The sequence below is a fragment of the Pempheris klunzingeri genome, chromosome 2 (assembly GCF_042242105.1).
Source record: "Pempheris klunzingeri isolate RE-2024b chromosome 2, fPemKlu1.hap1, whole genome shotgun sequence".
Classification (NCBI taxonomy): domain Eukaryota; kingdom Metazoa; phylum Chordata; class Actinopteri; order Acropomatiformes; family Pempheridae; genus Pempheris; species Pempheris klunzingeri.
Genome location: NC_092013.1, coordinates 6,422,227 through 6,449,833, shown reverse-complemented (window position 1 = coordinate 6,449,833; position 27,607 = coordinate 6,422,227). Strand labels below are relative to the sequence as shown.

The window sequence follows — 27,607 nt, the reverse complement described above, 5'->3', positions numbered from 1 at the left end:
TTTTTAAGACCCTTGTTTTATACAGGTAATGATTCACTTACTGATAAATATTCAGGAATACCGTAAGGATTAGAGATAATATGCAACTTAGCCACGTGACTAATGGTTGTAAAGTGGCATTAATTAAATTTTTGTATAGGCTTTGATCTGGGTAACAAAAAACACACAACATATTTTCATGCTTCTGTAATGTCTTTTTCTTATCTAAAAGTCAATTTACTGCTCTTTCAACTCTGCATACTCCATCTGTTAATTAGGACTGTGGGATGTGGTTGAAAGCTCTGGAAGAAAAAGTATTTAAGAGGATTTTGTGTTCAGATTGTTTTGGCATATCTCTATTCCCAAAGTCAAGAATGCACTTAGTGTTTGAGCTACTTTGCTTAGCTCGCTATGATCATAACCCAGACACTGATAAGTGGCAGAAAATAGAATGGATGGATGGATGGATAGATAGATAGATGGATAGATGGACGGACGGCCGGGCAATCTTTCGCCCTTCCTCTAATCAGTTCTGTCTGGTTCTGTCTTTTCTGGGTTGAAGTAGGTCACAGCACCAGAAACAGGCTGCTCTTTGTCCCCCTCCGGCAGGACAAGGACAGAGGGAAGAGGATGGAGAGGAGGGTTTGTGAGGTCGGCAAAGCAGGCCAAATCATTCCACTGGAAAACAGTCAGCTGAGAGCCCGCCAGAGCCCGCATGTGTGTGTGTGTGTGTGTGTCTGTGTGCGTGCATGTGTGTGTGTGTTAAGCCCATGTAAAGCCAACACCCCTGTAAACCTGACCAAAGCATCACTGATGCTGTCATTAACCCGAGTGGGGTCTAGATCAGGCTTCCTGCGTGATCCTCTTTAACAAGCCAGATGCTGATTGTAAATCCAACTAAAGCATAAACAATCTGAAACACACACACACACACACACACACACTCACTTGTCCTCCACCCTCTCCAACTTCCCAGTTCATCAAAGGCCTTCATTGTGGTGGTTTTATGTCCCAAATAGGGCAGCACCAGCAGTGTGTTACTGACTATTTAAACCTGCACCAGGGCCAGAGGAAACCTGCTGGCTGCAGACCCATTTCCTAATAAAACAGCAACGCGTTATCTCAGCCTGCAGCCCTGCCAGCCACACAGCCTCTTAGAAAAATGACATTTAGGAGCCAATTAGAGGAAAGCCTGAAAAACCATGCAGGTGTATTTGAAAGGATCATCTGACATTGTAAGAGCTCGATTTCATACGACACTGAACTGAAAGGACAGCCATCTTAACAGCAGTTTCCCCTCGAAACCCTTTTCACATTCTAAAATCACTGTGGCATCTTTATCCTCAATGCAAAACTGTTACACCAGCTGTTTTCCTCTTCCAGCTGCCGTCAGAGGATCAGCAGCATCGCATCAAACAAACTGTCAGTCACTGTCAGACCGAGTGTCTGACAGAGAACCTCACAAAGTCAGCAGGAAACTCAAACTATCCGAGCGCAGCAGGACAGTGGAGACCTGATAACAGCTATGGTGTATGCACATATAGAGTATGCGCAATACATACAAAATGAGTTATAACTGCACCTTATTTTCCCCATTTTTGCTTCATTTATTCATTGACAACATGCTACGTCAAGCTAATGAGCTGTTCTTGTTGCCTGGAAACAAAATGGAAAACAGCAAATACAGTAACACCAAAAGTAAAACACCTCCATCTCCTCATATTAAGGAAGTCACCAAAAATAGGGCCGGATGAGGCACATCCACAGCTCAGTATGACTAACACGGTGTCCGAGACTGACAGTGGGGTATTGTGTTGGTTAGCTACAAAGAATCCTCCTGACCGCCTTGGCAACGGAGAGGTCACTAAGGACACTTCCTGTCCTGAAATGTGTGTCTGGACAAGAAACGACCCAAAAAAACAGGGCTCACTGAGCTCCACTGACAACAAGCAGGAAATAGCAATAGTTTGCAAACACGAAATTGGGAATACCAATAGAGGGGAGGTGTGCATAAGCCAGTCCTTCTGAATACTGAGTGACATGCAGGTCTACAGTTTAAACAACACAAATCCTAACCAAAGTTAGATTATAGTTGAATCCCTGTGAGCCCAAATATGTTTTTTGGCTTAAGGACTTATTTGCGCATAAACTGTGGTTCCACAAACCGACAGTAGCTGTTTGGATATCGACCCTGCGGGCTGTTGTTGTGGTGCTCTGGGCTCCAGAGAGATGACATGACGGTTGGCTGCGTGAAGAGCTGTCGCTGCTTAGTCAGCTTCCCCTTCAGAGCTGCCTGTCCACACCAGCAGTCTGTGATCAGGAGCGTGTGTAAGTGGTTTGTGTGTGTGTGTGTGTGTGTGTGTGTGTGTTTCTTGTGTGTGTGCATGTGTATGCCATATGTTTCAAAGCCCTGCAGCTTTTACATTGTAAAATCAAACAGATGGACAAATGCTGGAGGAGATACAGGGGATTCTCTCAAGCTTTCAGACGCTTCATTGATTCTGTGTGTGATTTATATGCATGTGTCACACATAAGAGACTTATCATCTAGTGCAGGCTTGCTTCTTGTTGCATTTAAGCCGAGTGTTACCAAAGATGCTATTTGCAACAACAACTCATCAGCTTTTTCAGCTCAAGTAAAGAGGAAGTTAGCTGAAGGAGGATTTTTATTAATGGAAACTTTCAAGTCCGGACTGATTTAACTGACTTAAGAGTACTTCAGTGATTCGGAGCTGCATTTCCATAAAGTTGGGGAACTTGCAGGATACAGATTTTAAAAAAAAACTTGTCATAGTTGAAGCAGCGCAGGCAGAGATATCCTAACTTTAAGTCCCCAATATGGGTCAAGCTCCAAACCCCACTTCTTTTAAAAATCCACACCTGCAGTTTGAAACTCAAGCTTTCTGTTAAACATATGTAGAAGGCCTGGGGACGTCTACACTAGCTAGTAACTAGTACAAATACAAAGACATAAATATGTAGAAGCTTACCTTCAGTCAACATTTTGGAAAATACACTTCTTTCTTGGTAAGGACATTAATACCACTCTTGTTTCTGTTTGCTAAATCTGTAGCTGGTGCCAGTTGTCCATTTAGCCTAGCTTAGCATAAAGACTGGAAACAAGGGGAAACAGTTAGCCTGGCTCTGTCCAAAGATAACAAAATTCATCTTGCAGGACCTCTAAAGATCACTGATTAACCCGGCACATCTAATCGGTACATATCACCAACATTGAGTGTTGGACTATTCCTTGGTGAGGGAAGTGACTTCCTTCAGTCATCTCCCTAACAAACAATCTGAGGCTTGAGAGCAGGGGCCCAGATACTAAATAGACAGTATCCATAATATATGTTTACGAACACATTATCAAAATTTAAAACACGCATTCAAAAGTAACATTTACAACTTACAAAATGCCTAAGACGAACCAAAAACCCTATAATATTACAAAACTAGACGTAAAACCTAAACCTAAACATTCCTCCATCAGCTAAACAGGTAAGATACAACAAACAAAACAATCTAATGGATTTCATAGTAGAGTAACTGGGTAAGTAACTTTAGAAATACCCCAGCCGCTTAGGACCTTCAGGGCATCTGGTCTTGGTCAAAGAGTAGCCCAGCACATAACCCCCGTAAACAGCAAATTGTTGTTTTAACAGCTGGTAGGCAGCTTTTGTTACCTTAGGACAGAGCCAGGCCTGCTGCAGCCCCACCGCTGTTTCCTGTCTTTATGCTTAGCTAAGCTAACCAGCTACTGCTTAATATTTAGCAAACAGACGTGAACGTGGTATCATCTTCCCCAAAGAAGGTTGACCAGCGTTGAAAACAACCATTGCTGACAAGGCTGTGCTGCCAGTGGGCAAAGGCGAAATTAGGTTATTTATATGCACTGTGTCCCCGATGGAGTGAAAAACTACCAACCGGGCATAAATGACATCCGTGTCACAGTCAAACACAAAGTAGAGGAACAGTCAAAAGTCCACATGTGAGCTGACTGATGTCTCTTTTGGTGTATAAACAAAGACCAAACCTAAATTTAGACTCTGTTGAGAATCTAGGCTACATTAGATCTCATTTGGAGTTTGCAAAGGAACGTCGTCGCCCACGCCCACTCCATGAGTGACACTTCCAACACTGCAGCTGCTGTGCCGACATGGCTCTGGGGAATCACTCCACTTCAAAAGACGCCACCAAAGTGACAATACGACAAACCAGCGAGAGAGAAACAGAGCAGTTACTGTATATGCAGACAGAAAAGGAAATACTGAAATACTGCGGCTCAAAGTCAGTAAGAGGAAGTTAACTTTGGAGGCTATTTGACATTCATGTCTTGTTGGTGCAAGCCCAGAGCAGCGAAGCAAAGAGCAACGCCTGGCAGCGCTGATAGCTGACGAGGGAGGTCAATGAAAGTTTGCCTCAGAACATGCCACGGCATCTAAACTGCAGAGATTGCATTTAAATAAGAGGAGACACAACCTACATAAATCCATGTCCGACATAATGAAAATAAGCGTTTGCATCTACTTTCTAATACTGGCTTCAATTACTGGCTGGAGTTAAAGAAAATGATGACTGCCAACGATCAGGAATGACAAATCTGATCTGATTCAGGGCGAGAAATGAAACTTTTGAAATGATCTTGTACGGCGCACAGGGCAGAAGGGCCTAGGGGTGTGATCTGAGTAATGAGGAGTGGTTAAAAATACTATCAAATACTGGGAAATATATGAAGGAGGCCTGAGGGAAATTTACTCAGTATAAGTTAATACGGAAGGTTTTATTTGCCTCACTCTAAGCTCCACTGGGTGGGTTTGCTGACGAATAATTTATGTCTAAAAATGTCAGACAGAAACAGGAACATTTCTACATGCAATTTGGGAGTGTAAACTTGTTTATCCATCTTAGGAAAAAGTACTACAATACATAAGGGAGAGGGGGGGTGGGGTTTGACGGTATCTGTATGGGCAAGAATATAATAACTGGTGGACCAAAGTGTACTGTCCAACAAAATATGACTTTGCAGTGATAAGCTTCAGGGTCGACGGGGGCCGTCTGAGTGATCCTCAGATTATGGAAAAGTACATCCTTATCAGATTTTAAACAACGGATGGAATCCACGTCAGAAGTAAAATCATATAAAGACACGTTAGCTTGTGTCTATGATGAAGGTGAGAGCGTTAAGAGGTCATGTCTGGGACATCATTTCTGGGACGCTGTGATGCTTTAACGGCTAAATGTTAATCTTGGTTGCTCCACATATCTTGTAACTCACAGTAATAATACTGTCTGTTTGCGTATAGTTGAACAAATGAATAAAAACTTTGATAAAAAAAAAAAAAAACAAATCACAGTGTGCCTTCATCCAAATCTTCCTAAAAGCTAATCTGCTCTCCTGCAAACTCAGCCAGCTTTAAACTGTCAATAGATTGCAGCCTGCAGCTTCCTATGTGGTTCACCACAGGAATGGTGGGGAGTGAGGGGGGAGGAGAGGGAGAGAGGGAGGGTGGGGCAGTGCAGTGTTTAAGCAGGATAAATTCTGGCTCAGGCCCAATCCCTGCATGTGGGCCTGATCCGGCCCGACGCCCTGCCTGCGAGCAGCGCTACTCCGCTCCCACGGCTGGTGCTGGAGGGAGCAGGAGGATACAACAAGCTGAGTGTGAGCACATGTGCAGATCACAGAAAAAGATGCTTTTAGGGAGAAGGCTAAGCAGCCAGCCGGAGTCACTGCTGTCACGTCACCGGTGTTGGGGCAACACGGGAAGACTGTTGTAAATGGATGATAACGGTGAGGGGAAAGGGGGGAAAAGGGAGGCGTCTTCTGGTCGGTGGAGGCTTTTTAGGCGCTGCTGGCTCAGCACTTGAGAAGAAGGAGTCCTCTTCTAAAAATACATATAGGTTTCGTTGTCCTCTCTGGGGTCCGAGGTGGATGACTCCCCGCGCTGCCTCACTTCAGCTCTTTGGAAGGTGCTTCTTTAGATCACCAACTGCATATAAATCGTTTTAAAACTCCCAACACTTTCAGCTTTCACGTACAGATCCAGAGGAGAGATTTGACTCCACTCGTACAGAGCAGACAGCAAATAACGATGGACAGCTGAGTCAAGTCTCTGCAGCCTGAATTTCTTTAAGTTTGAGTGCAACAATTATACAGGTCTCTGCTAAAACGATGACAGAATTTACAACCCTGTGACATGGTAATTACTCTGGGTTGTGTAACGCTCTTTTTTAAGCAGCCACTTTAAGGAAAGCCCTTCACCCATGTAAGCTGAGAGGGTATCCATAAATATTGACTGGGTATAGGATGACCAATATTCTTGGTACGCTCTCACTCTCACCACCAAGACGGCAACCAGAGAGCTGTGATTTAACCCCAATTAGATGTGTTATAATTACACCAATATAAAACTATATAAATCAATATCTATCATTACGTCATTATCTAATGTAACGTTATGCAAATTTGCAAAACGGAGCCAATCTGAATAGCACTGCTCTGCCTGGAGCGAGACTGATATGTTTACATGCCGTAGAACTGAGCTGTGTCTCCTCCACCTGCAGCTCACAGAGGGTGGTAATACTTTTTGGATGGCTTTTGCAAGACATTTATCATCTTTGACTTTATGAATGCATTCGAGTGCTTTTTTAGCATCCAATGAACCCGACTCCTTCGATGCTTTTCACGGATGTCCTGCTAAACTTAACCGTACAGTTGCCGGGGTAAAACTCAAGGCCTCGTAAACACAAACTGCACACTCGACGCGTGTAAATGAATTTAAAAAAAAGAAAAGAAAAAAAAGCCCTCTGATCCTGCTACTGCAAGCTGCATTACTTCCGCGGTTTCCTTCTGTTTTTAATTATGCTGCTTACTTCTCTATCACTGAAGGGGGTCTGCATAGCTGCTTGTATAAATCACTCTACAATACTGAAAAAAACTTGTGAAAGATCCCACAAGGGCAGCAGCAGCCTTATCATAACCACTAAGTGCATTGCTACGATAAGAGTATTTGACTCGTTGCAAGAATTTTAAAATTATAGCAAAGGCGCCGCCACAGAGGGAGTCCAGAAACCAGGATATCATGTGCGTGAGGAGCATCACGTTGAGCTCGGCACACCATCTCTGTCACCACAACCTGCCCTCGGGGCATTACGCCTCTGCCGTCACCAAGTGTGCCATAATTCACTGAGTTTAGTTCGAGCGGCAGCACGCCTCTCCAGGATTCATCTGCTGCTGAGTATTAAAATCACAATCACCATTAAGTTTAAGTTTTCACATATAAGCTATTTGTCTTGTGTGTTTGTGTATAACACAAAAGTAGTAAGAGAAAATAAGGGGAAAAAAAGCAAGTACAGTGGGGTCCAAGAGTCTGAGAGCAGTGAAAATCTAAAATATTTTCATGTAAACCTGGAAATAATCAGAAAAGTTTGTGGATTCAGAAACACTTAAAACAAATGAGAAATATTTTACAAATTTGTGACACTGACCAACTTAACTTCTTTGTACAAAAGGGGAAGTAGATCAAATCCACGTCACCTGAATGCTTCAGAGGAAGTCAAGTCAGAGGAATCAGACTTTTTGGACAAAGACGTTAAGTTGGTCAGTGCCACCAAGTCGCTTAAATCTAATTGCTAAAAATAGTGCAGGATAGTAAGTATTTCTTTTTCACTTTACATCATTAAGTCCTATGTTGCTAAATGTTCCTAAATACTCGATTATATCGATTATTATCAGGTTTACATGAAAATATGTGAGATTTTTAGGGTCATCTCAGACCTCCTCTGTAGATGTGAGCAAATGCAGCACTATTGTGCCGTGTGGCTGAAACCAGGGCTGAATTCATGCTTTTAATGAGCTGCAGACGCTCTGATCAATGAATGTGACCACTCTCTCAATAATGATGATTACTTTTATCAGCTGTTCACCTTCAAAACGCAGAATAAACAAAAAAAAAAAAACATGGTTTAAGCACTTTGCTGAAGTCAGACACTTTTACATCACATATTTGTATAATTTATTATTTCTTATACCTATAACACGTCCTGTGTCTTGTGTTTTTGTGTTGGAAATGCATCACTTGAGCATCACTACCAATTTTGCCCTATCTTTAAACGATTGATTTCTGATCATCACCTGCAGCAGAGGCAGCTTGTAATCCTCACACTCGCCGGGAGGGGCTCGATAGGTCCAGTGTCTCACCAGATGTCAAATAACCACAGCTCTAATCTACACATTTCTGTTAGTGTTGATCATTATAAAAGTTAGAGGAGCCCTGCAGCAGCGCACCATGCCTCGTTAAGTGATATGAGACTACCACCTCGCCTACTAACACTTCCAGTGCAACCAGCCAGAGCACCGTGTCCTCTCAAACACGCTTTTTACAGTGTAAAAAGCTTTTTACAGTATAAATACACAATAATGTGGCTGATTATTGCAGCCAGGGCTTACAGGGCTTCCTTGTGTCTGCATGCGAGGCCTTTATATTTGCATGTAACCTCGTGCAGAGCTCAGCTGAACCCGCATAACTTAACCCACCTGGACACACACACGGACACACACAAACAAACAAACACACACACACTCACACACAAACACACAAACAGACACGCGCACACAGCTGATACCAACAAACCGCTACAGTCGACAACCTCCGCGAAAAAACCTTCGTCTGACTGAGTGTGTGCCTCCGATGTGTGTGTGTGTGTGTGTGTGTGTGTGTGTGTTTGCGCTAACAGTACACAAACACACACACATACGCACGCACGCTGTGTGAATGTTGCGTTCACGGCCAGCAGCGAACTTACCTAAATCATCCATGTTGGCCGGAAATCGTTCCGAGGCTGAGACCCGGACCCGGTCCTCCTCTGTCGATCACAGCTGGACTGAAGCAGCCGATTCAGCTCCCAGTCACCAAATCCACAAACACAACCCTCCCTCTTTCCCTCTCTCTTCCTCCCTCTTTCTCTCTCTCTCTTTCTCTGTGAAGCTGAAGGCGGTGAAGTTTTCAAGTTCCCCTGCTGCTCGACGAGCCTCAGCCGCACTCCCAAACGCACACATACCCTGCTGCCCCCCCTCCGGAGTCTCCGGTAGTCCACATCCAGCCCCCTGCCTGCCCACTAGCCCTTACACACGGGGACCAGCGCCATCTACCGGCACTCAGCACACACTACAGTTCATCTGATGCTGTAATTGGCTGCAGCTCCACCACATGAACAAAGGAGATGAGATGGGTTTTTTTTAAACTTCATAATATAGGACAGCAATCGGACTCACACAGCCTATATTTGTACCAAAACATGCACATTATTTATGGCAGATGCTATTTGCCCCCAGGTGTCAGTCGTCAAAAACACCATATGCACCCCAGTGTATGTTGGCAAGAAGATATTTTGTGTTTAATGCACCCTGACTTTTATATTTGTGTTTGACTTATTATTTTAACCCAAAGGATGATGTTTTCCTACACATAACCAAGTGGTTTTGGTGCCTAAACCTAATCACACTGCGACTGAAAACTGATAATAATAAAGGAAAACAGTTAACATATAAATCAGTGTGAGTCACTGTTGGACTCATGCAGAGTTTTAACACGATTCTTCAAAGTGAAAGTCCTGTAGTTTAACCATTTACCCACTTCACTGTTCTTTAAAGTGAGTGACCGGGCCGAGTGTATAAATGTCTGAGTTGCAGCTCCTCGGGTACAAACACACACCCTGTTTATTTATACAGTCAAAGCACTTATAATGTACAGTATATGTATGTCTATGATGTATAAAAATATCATTTTCACCCTTATTTTGAATTACACCATGGTCTGGATGAATACTTGGGTCTGATTGGCTGCTGGGTGTGCGTTAAACAGTGATAATGGACTGGCGGGAGTAACCATAGCAACAGGGATGTGGACTGAGCCTCTGTTTACAATTTGTTGCAACACCCTACCAAGCTACCTTATTCCTGCCAGTGAGTGTGACACTGGTCCTTCGGCGTCTCGTCCTCTGAACACCACAGGGTGGAGAGTGTAACACACCAGCAGCAGGAAGTAGACTGATCCCCATCTGAATCCTGAGACTGGATCTCATCATCACTCTGTGATCGCGTCCCTGAACAATTTACACTTTAATGATCACCGCTCACAGGATTATCTATTTATATTGAATCTTACTAGCATATCGTTAGCTTTCTGGCAAGCAGCTGAGCCAAAGGGGTCTATGAGCTGCCACGTTGCATCTACGATCTGTCCTATTTCCTGGAGTAATGAACAACGTTTCCAGTGCATAAGAACAGAATGGGATGGTAATGATTGTTCCACGTATTAGGTGTTACCAGAGAAATGGAGGTGTGCTTTGTGAACATTAGATTTTGGCTGCAAAACACATGGAAATAAAAAAGAATGGTCTTTTTGGCAAATGACCATGATATAAGCAGGATAATGGTGTCCATAATTAGGAATGAATGGCTTCCACATAGTCCATTAGTTCCCGATAATGGACACCTCCTCTGGCATTGTCCCTTACATATGTACATCAACAACAAAAACAACCTGTGCAATTAAATTCAGTCCCTCAAAGAAGTGGCTTCAGCACGTAAATTGAGCGTGAAAAACATTTGTTTCTGAGTTTTGATAGATTATAATTATGTGAAAATTGAAAAATGAATAGATAAAAGAAACACATTGAAAAGCTATAACATACATGTTACTGCAGATTATTCAAGAGTTAATCCACAATCCATTTGGTGCTTACTCTTATGTGTGAGGAGAGAAATATTAGAGAGCATAAGAGGAGTTTAACCAAGAGGAGACCACTGATGTGTGAAGAGATTTTGGTGACACTGTATAAGAGGGAAGTTATTGAATATTTTTTGTAGTATCTCTTTTCGTTGTTGCATTTGTGGACGGCCCCTGCTCTCACACCATGTTATTGGTCTGGCTCGCTGTGCTGAAAACTGCAGCTCGTTGTCACAGTTAGCACAGAAGTGATTATATTTCCAATATAAGTCCAACTTTTATCGCGATATCGTGATTTGCAGTTTTTTTTTTTATCCGTTGCCATGGTGACGCGTATCGGCGTCCACATTTGAAGTCAAGGACGAGAACATCCTGACGTAATGACTCTGCTGCAACATTCCATGTGTGGCTTTGATGCGTCACATTCGGCTTGTATGTAAATACAGCTGTCAGGGTATGAGGGAGTTTGTTATCCAAGCCTGCCCACACCTTCCTGTTAGCTTTCCAGTTAGCTTTGTAGCTGATAGAATAACCCCCATTAACTGACAGCGTTAGTCACAGAAAATCAGTAGATGATCGAGATGGCCTCCTCAGAAATAGAAGATTTTCCCAGCCAGACTTCTACCAGTGTTTCTGAAACAACAGGGGCCACACTGCCTATTGTGTACTCAACCGATCTCGCCATCGATGAGGAATGGGAGACTGTGCACCCTGGCATAAGGAACCTGGAAAATAATGAGGAGACGGTGAGTCTTGCTAAAATTAATGAGACGGGGCTGCAGCCCTTAAGCATATGGCACGAGGTGATGGATGTCAACATGCAACTACTCCTGGAAAAAGAGGCCTTACAGGCAGAAAAAATGAAACTGGAGCAGGAGATCTCCATTTTCAAAAAAGAAAAGTGTGAGATTGAGGAAAAGCAGGCCTTGGAGGCAGAAAACAGGAGACTGCAGCAGGAGATGACCGTTCTCGCACAACAGAAGTGTAGGGCTGAGGAGAAGGAGAGACAGGCCTTGCAAGTCAATGAAGCTCTTCAGGAAGAAGTCCAGGAGCTTCAGGCTTTGGTCCAAAAGCAAAAGCAGCTGAGCGACAAGCTGGAGGAGGCAGAAGCAGTCCACAGCTTTGATGAGCTGCTTGTGGAGGATCTTAAAGAGCAGGTGAGCAGCCTCCAGGAAAAAATAAGAGAGCTTGAGCAGCAGGTGGAGAGCAAGGAGAGCTCCATCCTTGGTAATGAGAACCTGGGGAGTGAACCCAATAGGCTTCCATGGAGGGTAAGGTTTGTCAGGCTCTTCATTCCAGGATGGAGGAGGCGCTACTCGAGCGACGACACTGTGGGGTATGCAGAGCCAGTGGAGCAAAGCGAAAGGAGCAGGCGTGCCAACATCTGCTGTTGCGGGTTTAGGTGGAGGTGGAGGCGGAGGACGTAGAAGGTGGTAAGTATACTGGAGGTAAGTATGCAGATGGTGCCATTCCAGAAATTGGGCAAAAATAAACAAGTATACTGGAGGTAAGTATGCTGATGGTGCTAATTGGGCAAAAATAAACAAATAAAACAAAAGAATAGAAATAACGCTAATGTGTGTGCAGTAATTATTGATCCATAATGATCCATACAACATCTCTCTACTGTAGTTTCACTCTATAATCTCAGTTTTTACAGTGTAGCAAAACTGTATCAACATTCACCAGCTCAGGGGCCGTTTTTCAGAGGTAAGTGCCTGCCCACATTATTTATGTAACAAGCTCCAGTTAAAAGCATTTACACTCACACCACTGTAACACATTAATTAATCCCCAGTTTATATGCTGACAACAACAATGGAAGAATACAGCTTCAAACTGCGATTCGCCAACCAACTACAGGCGCACTGGATGTGAGGAATAGTTGGCATTACAATAATCTATGAGCAGTTTGTGAAGCTGAACTGACTGAGTTGTGTTAAAGTCGGGGTACGCAGTTTATTTTTGATGTAATTTGGCAAAAAAAAAATCCATAACAACCTTTCGGCATGTTGTAATTCAAGTGGTTTGTGAGACAAGTAGCAGCCCTACTATTGGTTGGTGGAATCACAGTCACAGGACAAGATTGCAAAGAAAACAGGACAGTAATTAGATAGATAGATAGATAGATAGATAGATAGATAGATAGATAGATAGATAGATTTCTATGTAGGCGTTTTTTGCAGGTGGCTAAAATATGGTTTTCTGCTGCCCCCGTCCACAGCAGTACATCGCTCAGCATCTGTGCCAGGACTCCTGCCTGAGGAGTGAAAACTGAGTGTGCAGATTGCAGTCTACAGTTGATAATACACTAACTATGGACATGTACCTCATACAAAGCACATCCCAGAATACAAAGTCAATGGGATACAAAATACATACTACTATAACACTAATAAACAGGAAGAGAAATGACTCTTCTGAGCACAAATCGACAGTTCTCACAGAAAATTCAGCCATTATTTCTCAATGGTGGAAACTACATGGCACTTAAGAATCGCATTAAATCTCAACACAAACCTCTGTGAGACAGCATTAATTGCAACCTCAGCACACTGTAAAATGCCCCCCCACCCCCCACGATCAATGATGGCTGTAATTTTCCTGTAATACTCTTAAAGGGACTCACAGTAGTGCTCAGCAGTGAGATTATAGTGACCTTATTGTGGCTTTACAGTGGTTATTATGGATTTCATGTCATCTCAGCAAGATTTCTGTAGACAATATCGTTTTTTATCTTGCTGCATGATGATTCACAGGTTTGCCTTTGAGGAATTAATTGAGTTTAGGATTCATTAGGCCTGTAAATTTGACTTTTCACAGGCGTATGTTGTGGAGACTGTGAGCATTGCAGCCATTGTTTATCATTATGGATGTCCCTTTGATTTATTCCATCTTTTATTTTCCTCACTGGCCTCTAGAGGGTGTTCATGTACAAATTTATACAGACATTCACTTCATCCCCATCTCATCCTATCATACATTTACATGAGGAAAAAAAGGTCGTTATCAGGATAAATTATAGGCACGTAGCAACTCTTTCTAGTGAGCAATTTATTTGAAATTTGTCATTTTAAATGTTATTTGAAAGAATGTGGCCGTACTTTACGATGTAGTGGTTTTTCTTTTGTATATATGAGTTACCAGAGGACGTCTGTTTTGTACAGTGACCAGATGTGGCGTGACACAGACATAAAACTAAGCTAAACTATTATATGTCAAACTATTATATAAATATATGATATTAATACTTCAACAGTAAATAAACACTGACTCTTTCAGAATGTTTATTTTTGAATATGAGAAATGCTGCAGCCTCCAGTCTGGTTACTACAGTAAAATGTAGCTCTGTAAACAGACTATGAAAATAATTCTCCTCTAAGTGAGACTTCCCTCCAACTGAATTTATTTTAATTGAGGATTTTACTTCACATTTGGTAGGTAGGTCATTGTCCTTTGTAAATGTTAATGCCCAAACGTTATAGTATATGGATATTTGCCAAAAAAAAAGCCACTTAGTTACTAATGAATCTTGTCAAGTCTTTAGATCAAAATGGCAACAGATGATACAGAGCAATACAACAAACTGCGGGAGGGAAATGACCAATATAAGAAGCTCATCGACCAGCAGAAGGATCACATGGACGCTCTGGATACAGAGGTAAACTAACGCTGCCACAGACAAACTTTCACTCAGTTTATTATTATTCCTGTTGCAGTTGAGGTTATTTTTAACTCTAATGTGGGCTATGGTGTATTATACGTTATACTATAAGCTCTGTTGCATAATTAAAATCTATTCTCCATTCAGTAAATCAAAGTTTAGTGATTTAAAACTAAATTAGATCGAGTTTAATGAACATGCAAATGCATGCCAAAAAGCAGCATCATAAAATTTAGTCTGTCCTTTCTCATTATTTGACTCCTTAAGTGTGAGTTTGAAGTTAAAACTGGACCACAGTTGGACGTTTTGGTGCCACACAATTAAATTTAATTAACACAACTGATGCTTTAAAAGAGGTTTAAATGTAATCTTTCTAAATTTTAAGCTAGTACTGAAGTTTGGTGCAATGTAATTTAAGGTTAAAACTTAAATTAATCAAATCAATCCTTGTTGGTGCAATCCAACTTTAAAGCTGAAAATCAGCACTTTAAATTTATAGTCAGGGTTTTATATTAAATGGAATCTTCTACAGCCAACGACAAAGAAAAGGTCTTCCTGTCAGAATAGTTACAGGCTGCGTTGTGTGTTTTATCGTGTCGTCTTTCCTGTGTGGCTCCAGATAATTGCGGCAAAGAGCAGGATTCAAGAGAAGTTAACAGTGCCAGGCGGCATCCTCAAACATGAAGGGAAACAAAAACATGACCTGAGACTCATCCGTATCTTAGAAAACAAGCTCAACCAGGTACTAACGCTAATAAAACTGCATCATGTTGACCCTGACTGTACTCTAAACGTGCACCTTCATGCTGCAATGTCAGCTTCATTCACGTCCCTACAGGAAGAATAATTTGTTAATTTGGGAAACACACTTATTTGCTTTGCTGCTGAGCGTTACGCATGAAGATTGACATCACTCTTGTGTGTTTATTAGCTTAGCTTAGCATAAAGACTGAAAGCATGTAGAGTTATTTTTATATACAACTGACGTTATCTTAATAGACAATGCTTTTTGGATGAAAAACTACGTTTATTTAGGGCTGTGGAGGTGTTCAGGGTGGATGGTGGGTGTAGGAAGTGTAGGACTGTCAGATTTCATGGCATTTTCTCTGGTCTGTGGTTTAAACAACAAAAGCACACAAAAAGTTAAGGCCTGTGCGTCCAAGCCCCGAGCTGAAGCCAAATTTACATAGTGGTCAAACCGTGTAATTGCAACAATGGCGTCCATCACGTGATGCCATAAGGCCCAAAAAGACTTTTGTCATAGACTTGCATCATTTTATTCCCTTTGAAGTTAGTGGAGGGCTCACCGGACATTAGCCTGCTCGTCAGGCCCAAGGCACTAGTACGCCCTGTTGTATGGGCGCAACAATATGGAAGATCCGGGTACTTTTATCCAGAGGAGGTTTAACTTTTTCTCCCCATCATGCAGCGTTAGGTTTCAAGTTTGTAGCCACATGTCGCTGAAATCCTTTGAGAACAACTTGTATGACAACACTTTATTGGTTGTACTGAGAATACAGCGTTAGTTTAAAATGATGTCCCTCATCGTGACTGCTAAACAAGAACTTTGTCTATAACTTGACCAAATATGAATTTTATGCAGCTTTGAATGCTGAAATCTATAAAAAGTCCTGAATTTAACCTGGACTCCAATTCTTCCTTGTGTTCTATAGGACACTATGAAGTTTGATGAGCTGCTGTGTGGAAACATGGATTACCGAGAAGACATTCCCCACCTGCTGCAGCAGAAAGGCATCGCATGCAACATCGAGAAGAAGTTTAACAGACAGTTGGCTGAACAGCAAAACATGATTGAGGAAATGGGGGAGAGGTCCACCTTCGCTTTGAATCAGAGGTAAAGTCACATGTATGTGTGCCTGTGGTCTGGAGTAATGATGGGGCTGAGCCACGCCATATTTGATGTGTGCTTTTGTTGTAGTGATGTGTCGGTCGCGAACGATCTGGTTCTTAGAGCCGGCTCTTTGAAATGAACGACGGGAGCCGACTCCTGATTGGGAGCCGATATGTTTGTTTTTCTCGTCTTTTTTCTGCTAAAGCCGCACGTGATTGATCAAGATGTGTTGTGGTGTCTATGTCTCCACACTGAGCGTAGTAAAATTTGGACACATTTTAATACAATTGATAGTTCGAGGGCAGAGTGCAGACTTTGCAAAATTAAAATTTCATATCGGGCAGGCTCCACAAACAACCTGCACAGACATGTGCGTACTGTTCACCCATCAATTCAGTTAGAGGAGAAAAGACAAGCAAGGGAACCTGCTGTTAATGAAGGTGCCAGTGTGTCTACTGCAACAGTTGCTGCTCCTACAATGTCTACAGCAATGTCTACATCCAGGACAACACCACAGACACCAAGACCTACAGCCCAGAGCTCTATGACCCCAGTAAAACTAAATAATTTACAATTAATAAAGCAATATAAACAATAAATATTCTATATAATGTGTTTTTTACATTAGTAATTCATTTTACACATAATTTGGTAATACATTTAATGAAGCAACCAAAAAATCTGAGGAGCCACTTGGGAGCCGAAAGAGCCGGCTCTTTTTAGGGAGCCGAGCCAAAAGAACCAGCTCTCCAAAAAGAGCCGAATTTCCCATCACTATTTTGTTGTGTTGTGCTACAGTTTAGAGGCCAAGGCCCAAATGCAGGAGGTGAAAGAGCGCATGCAGGTGGAGACGGCTCAGTTCACCAAGAGGCGGATGCAGCTCAAGACTGTGATCGCCCATGAGGCCAAACGACACTCGTTCATGGGGAGGAAGCTCCAGGAAATTATTCTTCTGGAGGACAATGAATACTCCAAGAAGAAAAGTATAATAGTCCACAAGAAATCGCAGAAAATCACTGCACATCAGAAAATAGCTTCTTAATCAAGGCTTAAACTGCCTTAAGCTTAAAGTGACAGATATAATTACATGTTTCTCAGATGTAATTGGATTAGTTAATAGTCTATAACCTTTATTTATTTGTTCCAGAGAAACAGCAGCAATATGAGGATGGAGCTAAGAGGCTGGAGATGTACATGCAGGGACACAGCACGCTGGTGGGGGTCACTGGGGAGAGAGACGTCCGTCAGATAGGCCGCATATTTATTCGGACCGAACAGAAGAATTTTGCTCACATTAACTTCATCAACGAGCTGCACAACAGGAGGAACATGCTGTCGAACTGCACAAGCAAGATCAAGGCACGTGCATATACGTCCTGCCAGCACGATCACAGCTTAACCTGGCGTACGCTTTATTCATGTGCATGTGTTTGTCCTGCAGAGAGATATTCTGATTCTGGAGCAAGAGAAAAAATGGGACGATGAGAAGAGAAAGAGCCAGCTTAAGGATCTAGAGGTGAGCCTCACCGTGCGACAGTACACATACAGATTTCTCAAACACAGTGGAGATATTATACCTGGGCCCTGATTTATTTCCTGCTTGTGTTTGCTAATGTCTGTAGCTGAGAGGGATTATAATTACATATAATTATCGTATAATGCTAGGTTGCTACGAGGTGTTTCCTAGCAACACGTTTTCCATTTCTGACATTATGCCGTCCACTTTGAGCGCAGGAGAGTGGGGAGCGCTCTCGAGCCACGGGCTTACAGAAAAACCTGAAAATCTCCATATATAGAGACACACACTGAGGGTTCTACTGAACAGCAGTGATGTGCAGTCTGTCTGTCTGCAAACATCACTGTTGGTTCAGCTATCTTCAGTTTCTACGTCACTGAGTCACATATCCATAAATACGGAATCTCCTTTCTTCTTTCCTGACAAACAAAGATGTATGTTCAACATCTTAAACTCGTTTTACACAATAACTTCAAAAAACTGTTTTTATCTTTTTTTTTATTGTTTTGAAAAGTGCTCTAAAAATAACATTATATATTATTATCATGGCATGATAATAATGTGGTTCTTAAAACCAGATAAAGCCGTACTGTCTTTCTCTTCCTGTTTCTCTCTGCGCTGCAGGCTGAGCTGGAGAAATACAGCTGTCTGGTCGACTTCCTGGAAAATCAGTGCGCTGTGTTTCAGAGGAGTCTGGAGCAGCTCAGGACGGCCAACAATGAACTTCTAGAAGCTGTCAGTGTCACTTCTGACAACATGACAGACTTCACTAGTAGGTGGAAACCCTCAAACTCCTACACTTGGCCCTGAATATACTAAGGATTAATACACCTTCTCCAAAATTAAATTAAATATATCAGACAGGTCTTTATTTTAGTTTATTATCTAAAAACTATTCTGTCAAATAGTGATTTATTATATAAATGCAGTTGGAATTTCAAGCATTTTATTCAAAATCAAAGCACTTCTCAGACCTTTAAAACACAACATTTTCAAAGACTTCCAGCACCCTGTATACTGCACATGTGTCACCTTCTCTCCACTCCAGGTGTCCTTGAGGACAGTGTTAGTAACCTACTGATCCAGGCCAACAATGTGGAGGACGAGCAGACGGAGTTTCCTCCACAGAACCTGCTGCTGGCTAACTCCGAGTTACTACCAGGTATGAAACACCTTTAAAGCTGCATGCTAATGGCGCGTTTCCACTAGCACTACTTGGCCCTACTCGACTCGACTCGACTCGACTCGACTCGACTCGACTCGGCTCGGTTTGGTTGTGTTTCCATTCCAGTAGCGTTCCACTTCAAAGTGGGCGGGGTCATCAGAGCAAGGCGGGCCAAAACTCCGGTAGCGTAATTTGTATACGGCACAAACAATCACAACTAAGGACGTGGAGTGTTTGGTTTGTGTGTGTATCCGTTCACCTCGTTCACAGAAATAATAAAAACGCTCGGTCTGTTTCCGGGGTTTTAAAAACAGCGGGTTTGATTCTTGTGACTCATCATGTGACGCCGCTCCCTGGCCAATCAGTGGCCTGCAGTATGTTGACGTCACATTCACAGCTCGACTCAGCTCGCTTGGAACCCCGGCAGAGGAGGGACTAAAATGGTACCTGGTACCTGGTACCAGGTACTAGGGCTGGTGGAAATGCAACCAAACCGTGCCGAGTCGAGTCGTGCTGGTGGAAACGCGGCTTAAGACTTCAAAGAAGCCAAGTGTGATCCTCCTCTTGTCCAAAACTAATAATAATGTATGTAAATGTATGTATTTAAATTAGACCCTTTCAAACAGAAACTGTATACTGTGTGTGCACTTGTTACAGAATGTCAGGTCATGGTGGTGGAAATGGAGCGCGGCCGGACTCCTTCACGCTCGCTCAAGTCTTCCTGATCAGACAGGAAGTGGTGCCGTCAGGGTCTTTCTCTTTCAGTAAAACCAACTCTTACGTACTTCTGATGGCAATAAACACACAGCATCATATCCTGGTTGTTTACTGTATGTAGCATGCAGCATTTCTGTATTCACAATTACATGCAGTGAGTTTTACTAAAGATAAAAGATCCATTTCAATTACACAAGTCATACCGAGACAGTCTGTGTAAGGATAACTTGACATTTAGCATATGAAACAGCTTGTTGAGTTGATATGAATCATGTCTTAGCAAACAGTTCTCACATCCAGCAGATACGGAGCAACATTAGCATGAATTAAATACCAATATTTACTCACTTTTTAAATGACCAATTTGCAGGATTTAGGGGCATCTGATGGTGAGATCTGCCTTTATTTTCCAAGCGTGTAGGCGAAGCTACGGTGGCCAACAAGGAAACAACAAACAATGGTATTTCTCTTCGGTGTTCTTCATTTTTTTCCAATCTGTGCATTTGCACCAACAAATTCAAGCTGCCACTTCAGTGTAAAAATGCGAAAAGCCCTGTTTGTCTGCTCCGGGCTCCTGGATGTAGATATAAAGGGCTCGTTCTGAGGTAATGAAAACACAACAGCTCTTTCAGGTGATCATTTCAGGTTTCAAATTTCAGGTTTCATTTCAGGTCATAATTATGAATATCAGATTGCATTTTTACCAATAGATCCGCTTAAATCCTACAAACTGAACCTTTAGCTCTGTTTTTGGTCTCCACCAACTCCTGAGGGAAATATTTGACTCTTTAGCTGCTAAATGCTCCACTATGTTCACCAGCTCTTTGCTAAATGCGTGGGTTTGCCGTTTGTTGCTGGATTTGTACAGTGGGTTTATCTATTGTTGGCCGAAAACAAACGCCTACTGCTGCTGGAAACGAGGTTAATAAGAACAAGACCTAAACAATGAGATAAAACAATAAAACAATTTTTGTAGAGCTGAGAGAAGTTTGTCAGTACAAATACAAAAATACGCATTACTCATAGTTATTTCATACATTGTTAATATTAAGAATATTGATTAGTGCAGCTTTAAGCAGCTTTATGCAGTGCAGATTTATTTTATTGCTTGTTTTTATACCTGTTTTATCTATTATATTGTATGTTTTATTTGTATTCTGTACGGCGACCTTGTGAGCTTTGAAAGGCGCCCTAAAAATAAAATGTATTATTATTATTATTAAGATAACTGTCATTCATTTGTGCCAGAAGTTACAACCTGGGTTAAAAGGACAAAGTGCTATTTCCCCCCACGGCCCAAGTTTCCTCCTTCAGTGGCTACAGTCTGTTCCTGGAGGCTTCGCCGCGTGACGTGAGCTCAAATGTCCGAGTTGATCCGAGCACTTATCTCTCACCATTCCCTTCATGTGTGCTCCCCAGAAGACAATACTTCAGTCTTTGGTTGACGAGTACTCTCCCCACCCCCCATAGACCTCCAGCTGGAGCAACCGGGGATTTTCACCCTCTCTGCATCACCCCACCAAGGTCTGGCAAGTGGGATAGGTGAGGGTGGTAAGGATCACTCGGTGGCCTCCTGCCGTGTGGCTGCCGCCCAAACTCCACAGCGTAGCATTACCCTCACATCATCACAGCCCTAAAATAACAGCAGGGCTTTATCTCCCTAAAGTCCTCTGTTTCAGTAGCCAAACATTGTACAGCACACACACACATCCTACACCTTGTGCACGCAAATACACACACACAAACAAAGCCACACAAGTGTTTTGGTTTAATCCCTTGGGGATTTCAGAGGACCACCAACCGCACATCCGCTACTCTCAAGTACACACATTCACTACCTAATATGGAATTAAATGACTAGCTGGTATAGACGTGGGTTCAAGCTGTAATCCGATTATCCCATAAACATACTGTATGAGCACCACTCACAGGAAAATAACCTTTTGAATAGTCTCTGCTGTTTCCCTCACTGTCTTTAAAAAATGAGACCGAGAAGGCTTGTGTCTTTGAAAACTTTTATTAGACGAACATGCACAGACCTAACAAATGATTTTTTTTCCTATGAAAAATAAAGTCAGGTGGTTTTGAGTGTATAAAATGATATGGAAAAACAATTTAATTCGTCTTGGGTGAGTGTGAAATGGAGCTTGACCGCTCACTATGCTGAAGCTGTCAGTAGTCCGTTTTTTTTTTTCTAGAGGTGAACATTTTGTCGTGAGACAAAGCAGCCAACACACTGATACACAAATACACCACAGTCCGTATCTCCTTCAAGGGCAGCGGGTCACTTTCAAGTCATGTGCGGGGCTGAAGACGCTCTTTCTATGTGGTGAACATGACGACAGAGAGGTTCACTCCTGGTCCTTTTCCTCTCCGTGGGTAATGATGTGAACCAGGTTCTTGTAGTCCAGGTTTCCTGCCACATCTGGGGGGAAGGCAGTGAACATCTGCTCCATCTAACCAACAATAAAAACACACATTACCATCCCTTTTATCAACACCATAGCTGAGTGTGGACGAAAAGGTGACGGTGGCGTTTGTCGTCCCCTTGTACTTTTTGGGACTTACCCATGTGGACAAAAGCAACCTGACATAAAAGGACCTCAACGTACCTCTTCAGGGGTGAATCGGTCTGCTTGTGTTGTCAACATCTGTGTCACGCTGAGCAGGAAGTAAGAGAAAAGAAAAAGACATGAGGGGACGAGGCCAGAGGGAAACATGGAGAACATGGCAGCTCTGCTCATTGTGGAGCTGCACTGGGATGAATGATTGCAGTCGTAAATTGCAAGCGAAAGCTTACGCAGCAATCCTTTCAGGGAATTTGCATATCGCTAATTGAGTGGAGGGCAGAGCGTTGAGTCACTTACTAGTCCTTCCTCAGCACGCCTTTCCCCTCAGGGTCGAAGACTTTAAACGCGTTGAGGATGGTCTCCTCTGGATCAGCACCTGGACACAATCACACAGTCAGTACAAAATGCCCCTCAAATAACATTAATACTCTACTTTTAGTTTTTGTGATTGATTTGAATCATTCTTACCTTTCAGCTTCTCACCAAACATGGTGAGGAAGACGGTAAAGTTGATTGGGCCGGGAGCCTCTTTGAGCATCTCGTCAATCTCTTCCTGTTTCACATTGAGGCGTCCTACAGCAGCAAACATTCAACATGAGCAAGAACAACATGCTGCGTATCGAGAAAACGCATCTGTTTTTGCTCCATTTTAAGGATCACTCCTCTGAGGCCGCCATCTTTGACCTGCAGCCACTCTGAAGACACTAAAAAACAAATCCAACGTCTTGTAAGGCTGAATGTGGGTGGTGTCAAACGTACCGAGAGCAGCAAAAGTGTCCCTCAGATCGTTCTTGTCGATGAAGCCGTCTCTGTTCTGGTCCATGATGGTGAAGGCCTGAGGTCAGAGCACATACATGAGTCTCCGCCTTGCAAACAGACTGCAGCTGCATGCTTTCAGCCCACTTACAATCCAATCACAATGTTTTAGATTCTCTTTCTTTCTTCCCTTGAATGCTTTGTGTGCCATCTTTATAGGTGAACACTGTCAAGTATTTATAACCTGCGAGCCCCCCAGGGTTTAGCCCGGCATCCAGGGCATGCCCAGCAGTTTATCTGCAGCCTAATCACTGATGACACAGTCTGGATGTCTGGGCACCACTGACCCTCATACCAGCATACCTCAGGCCTCTCTGCTGCCAAGCGCGGGACAGGAAAATAGACAGGTGGACATACTACACCGATGAACAATGGAAACAGAAAGACAGACGAGGATGTGGAGGGAGGAAGACGCAGAGACCTCTGCATGTGTCGCCTTATATTCAGACCGAAAACCCTTTGAGTCATGTTGCTTGACATAGTGAGCTAACATGCATATTCATACGTTCTCGTGCCACTCTCGGCCAAATGCAAATCAGCAGCTCTCACCTCTTTAAATTCCTGGATCTGAGCCTGCTCGAACATGGAGAACACATTGGAGTTGGCTCCCTCTGCTGTCCTCTTCTTGGCTTTCTTGGGGGCCTTTTGGCACAAAGAGAGGAGGAGGAGGAGGAGGAGGAGGAGGAGAGATGAGGCAGACGCTAGACTACATGTCAGTTCAGGTAAACCTACACGTCAGCCAGCAGCAATAAACTTCAACCAATAAACACATATCTAAATATTGCCACCTTATTTGTGTCATGTAATGTGTTTTTGTCATAGATGTTGTTGCTGCTGTGATTTCAAGTTATTTGTTGGATGCTGTTAGTTGGCAGTTAAAAAGAGGTTTTAATCTCAATGTGACTTCCTAGTTGAATAAAGGTTCTTTATGAATGGGGCAGGAACGGCGTAATAATAACGGAAAATGCAGTTTATAAATGGTGGAAAATTGCTGCATTGAGGATCCCAACCTGCAGAGGTGAGTTGACTGTTGACACGTATCATTCAAGTACCTCAAACACTGATTATTCTCCCCTTTAAATCATTTAACAATCATTAAATGCAGCCAGTGCAAAGCAACACATTCAATGTCCGGTGAAAAGTTGGTAAAAATTAAACTTGAAAATGTTGAAATATTAAATCTATACTGTAGATGATATAAATATACAGATCAGAGTATTAAACCACTGCACTCATCTGTACAAAATAAAGTTTGGCATCTTTGAAGCTTAGAAAACCTGTCCCATAGCTGTCCCTGCACCATCGAACAACACTAACACGCACGCACTCACACACACACACACACACACACACACACACAGTGACTTACCATGGCTGAGCAGCTGGGGGGTCAGACCAACAATGATGCCAGTGAACAATGGGGAGATTGTGGGTAGCCTTTTGTAGCCCCAACCCTCAGCTCTACTGGACGATATTTATAAACTATGTCCTCTTTAGGAAGTGACAGGTAAATGATGCTTCATACAGCACATACAGTATGCTCGCATAAAACACACACACACACACACACACCCCTGTGTATTGGCCCTTTTGTTGTGATTGACATTGGACGAAGACAGTGGAATAACTGGTTTAGAATATCAAGAGCAGACTGAAGGTTAAAGCACTTAATCACTTTAAAGTGCCCTTTGTCTTCACCGTAGCTTCGCCTCAGAACGCCGTGATATCGACTCAGAGAAAGTGACGACACAACGACAAGACCAGAGACAGAGAGAGAAACCTGCTGCGATGGTTTTAAAGAAGCCAAGCCTGACATCCAACACATTTCAGATATAGTCACAGAATTGTTCTGAATTTGGCAGAAATTCAGCAGTTTTCTTCCTTTTTTGGACATAAATTCAGAAATCTAAAAATTCAGTAACTGGGTATTTTGAAACAGTCCGAGGTGATATTAAAGGATGTGAAGACAAGTCTGCCCCCATCTAACACATTGAATATAACTGTGATGTAACTGGTGTTAATGTGGGTGAAACACATTACACATTTATTTAATAAATACCTCAAACAGGACCTTGGATTAATTAATAAATAAGTATATAAATAAGTGGATATAATGTCTTATTTTTCATTCAATCTTAGTCTAAATTGATAATTTTATGGATGCATTTAATTATCTGTATATGTAACATGTAACATGAAGGAACTACATCCACACATCTGTTATGAAATGACAAATAAATTACAGATACTTAAATAAATGTAAAATAAAAGTAAAAATAGATGTTAAAACATATTAACATCTTAAGGTCTATTTGAAGAAACTGATCTACTTTCAGTTTTTGATTTAATATTCTGATCATTTCTTGTCCTCATTGGATAAAAGAACGTGACAAGAGTGTGTGGAAATCACCAGCTCATTGAGTGTAATTTACTGACCTGTCAGGACGGCGCTCAGGCCAACCTGAGTCACATTTCTCACATGCTTCTTCACGTGATTGGCGCCTACAAAGTCACAGTACAGCACGCGTGGCACACACTATTTATTTATGGAACCTCATTTATTCTACAAAGGTAAACGCGCTGACGATCATACCGATGAAATATCTGACCGTCTCGCCTCCACAACTAATTATATTTTCATTGTCGATTAATGTTTTGATTATTTTCTCGAATAATCGATTAGTTGTTTAAGATGTCGATCAGTGTTTCTCAAAGCCCAAGATGTGAGGTCAGTTTACTGTCATAGAGGAATAAAGAAACCAGAAAATATTCACATTTAAGAAGCTGGTATCAAAGAATTTTGACTTTTCTTTAAAAAAAATTACTCAAACCGTTGTTCTCTCTGCACCTTGTGATGTGAAGACTATTCCTTATGTTAATAACTGATAAATAATCCACTTCACAGACACTACACTGCGATTCCTGGTCTCTTTTTGTATGTTTGTCTGCTTTAAATAAGAAAAAGGAAGCCATATATGCATATATACCGATACGCCATATATGTGGATGATATGGCTCTTCACAATAAAAATACTTGCATCAAAAAGTTACTCAAAGTGATTAGAATAGTTGACTAAACTAATCAATTAATCGCTGCAGCTGTCCATGGCTCAAATTGTTCCTCGTGTTCTTTTTATTAAAAGGTGTCTTCGACCCACTTTGCACACTGCTGCTGGCTTTACAGAGCTTGTGAAACTAAGCCCAGTGTTGTCAACAGCAGTAGGTGCGACATACTCAAGTGGGACGGCGCTGACACTGAGCACGTCCTTACAATGTGCCGCGGCCCTCTGCGCCATTAACAACTCGTCCGGTGTCACTTGTGGCTCCCAGGTCAAGAAAAGTGACAGTCTGTGAAAATGAGCTGAGTGGGCCGGGGTCAGGCGGCGAGGCCACAGAGGGAGGCCGATCTATATAAAGAGAGGCGTTGAAAGGCCCCCGCCCTGCGCTCACTGTCACATAAAATGCTGTTGATGAACCAACAGCAGATGTCAGTGGTGTCGTCTCACCAGTGTGCACAAGGAGGTCAGAATTAGGAGAGTTATTGTTAACCGACAGCGCAGATGCTATTGTTGAAAACTTTTCTCCTTCAGCTCCTCTCGGTTTCTGATCCGAGCAGCCGCTGCAGCTACTGTGACTGGAATGGCAGGCCATCGTCGCGTTGGCTGAGCGCCGGGATCAAACCCCTATAAATAGACTAACCTCTTCTAACACAATGGACGTGGACAAATGGTTGTTTCACAGGCAGCCTCAAGAGTGAAACCACAAGGGGGGAAAAAGAGGGGCTTCAAATAAGCCCAGTTTTCTCTTCTTGTGTGTAGTTTGTAAGGACAAAACAATTAAAGCTGCAGTTGGTAACAGAGGGAAGACAGTGGACCAACGTTGTGTTGGTGATGAGAGAGAAAGCTACAAAATGATCAAGTGGCTGCTACATTGTCGTTGAAGCACTTGTCGACGTGCACCATATTAATGCAGGATGGTCTTTAACGGCTAGTAAACATGATTTAGTAGCAATACACGGATGCTAACGTTAGCTAGCATAGCGTCCTTTGTCTGTATTAAAGAAGTGGACGTGGCCACTGTGACGTCCTGCCCTGAGTTTCCCTTTACAGGCGTCGCCATCTTGGGTTTTGGTAGCCTGAGTTGACGTTCATTTCCACGGCGACCGCCTCTGATTGGTTATTCACAACTTTCTGAGCGTACAGTACGTTAGCTTCATATCAGTGGTGGAGTCGCTATCTGGCACGACAGGACGAATCCAAACAGGCCGTCAAAATACCCATAAAGTCGTCTGTGTCTTTATCAGTCGTCTCCCAATGCGCCCTGCTCTGATTGGCCGTTTTCATTCAGGCACAGTGGATTCCTTTGAGTGCCATTAGTAGCACCAGGAGGCGTCAGAGGAAGCTGATTTTTTCACAGATTAACTGTCTCATGTACTTCTGCCAGGACGTAGTGAGTTTCAACAAATACGACAAAAAGATATTTTTAAAAAAGTTACCCACTGAACCTTTAAAGAACACCATAGCTGTTCATTACGCACAAAAGCACAACATAAGGAGACAAAGTAGAAGTGAAAGACAATGGTTATAATATTTAATATTCCG

General features: G+C 42.6%; 3 protein-coding genes across 3 annotated transcripts in view; 1 reads left to right on the top strand and 2 right to left on the bottom strand.

Annotated features, from left to right (window-relative positions):
* LOC139212604 (paxillin-like) overlaps positions 1-8,907 on the bottom strand; it is a 33,805-nt gene extending 24,898 nt beyond the window's left edge. Inside the window, exon 1 of the mRNA XM_070843079.1 lies at positions 8,782-8,907. Within this exon, the coding sequence (XP_070699180.1) occupies positions 8,782-8,794 (13 nt within the window). The 5' untranslated portion in view covers positions 8,795-8,907. The remainder of the gene's footprint in view (positions 1-8,781) is intronic.
* A 2,380-nt stretch (positions 8,908-11,287) lies between these two features.
* LOC139220411 (coiled-coil domain-containing protein 63-like) lies at positions 11,288-19,628 on the top strand. Its single transcript, XM_070852514.1, has 9 exons — positions 11,288-11,977; positions 14,990-15,112; positions 16,044-16,225; positions 17,021-17,205; positions 17,370-17,581; positions 17,664-17,738; positions 18,363-18,510; positions 18,787-18,900; positions 19,561-19,628. The coding sequence occupies exons 1-9, from the start codon at positions 11,288-11,290 to the stop codon at positions 19,626-19,628; spliced, it is 1,797 nt and encodes a 598-aa protein (XP_070708615.1).
* A 1,990-nt stretch (positions 19,629-21,618) lies between these two features.
* Positions 21,619-24,449, bottom strand: myl2a (myosin, light chain 2a, regulatory, cardiac, slow). The gene is made up of 7 exons (XM_070838306.1): positions 24,376-24,449; positions 23,556-23,648; positions 22,950-23,025; positions 22,659-22,763; positions 22,488-22,566; positions 22,233-22,281; positions 21,619-22,076 (listed from the first exon to the last, which is right to left on the bottom strand). The coding sequence occupies exons 1-7, from the start codon at positions 24,376-24,378 to the stop codon at positions 21,972-21,974; spliced, it is 510 nt and encodes a 169-aa protein (XP_070694407.1). The 5' UTR covers positions 24,379-24,449; the 3' UTR covers positions 21,619-21,971.
* Positions 24,450-27,607: the final 3,158 nt, after the last annotated feature.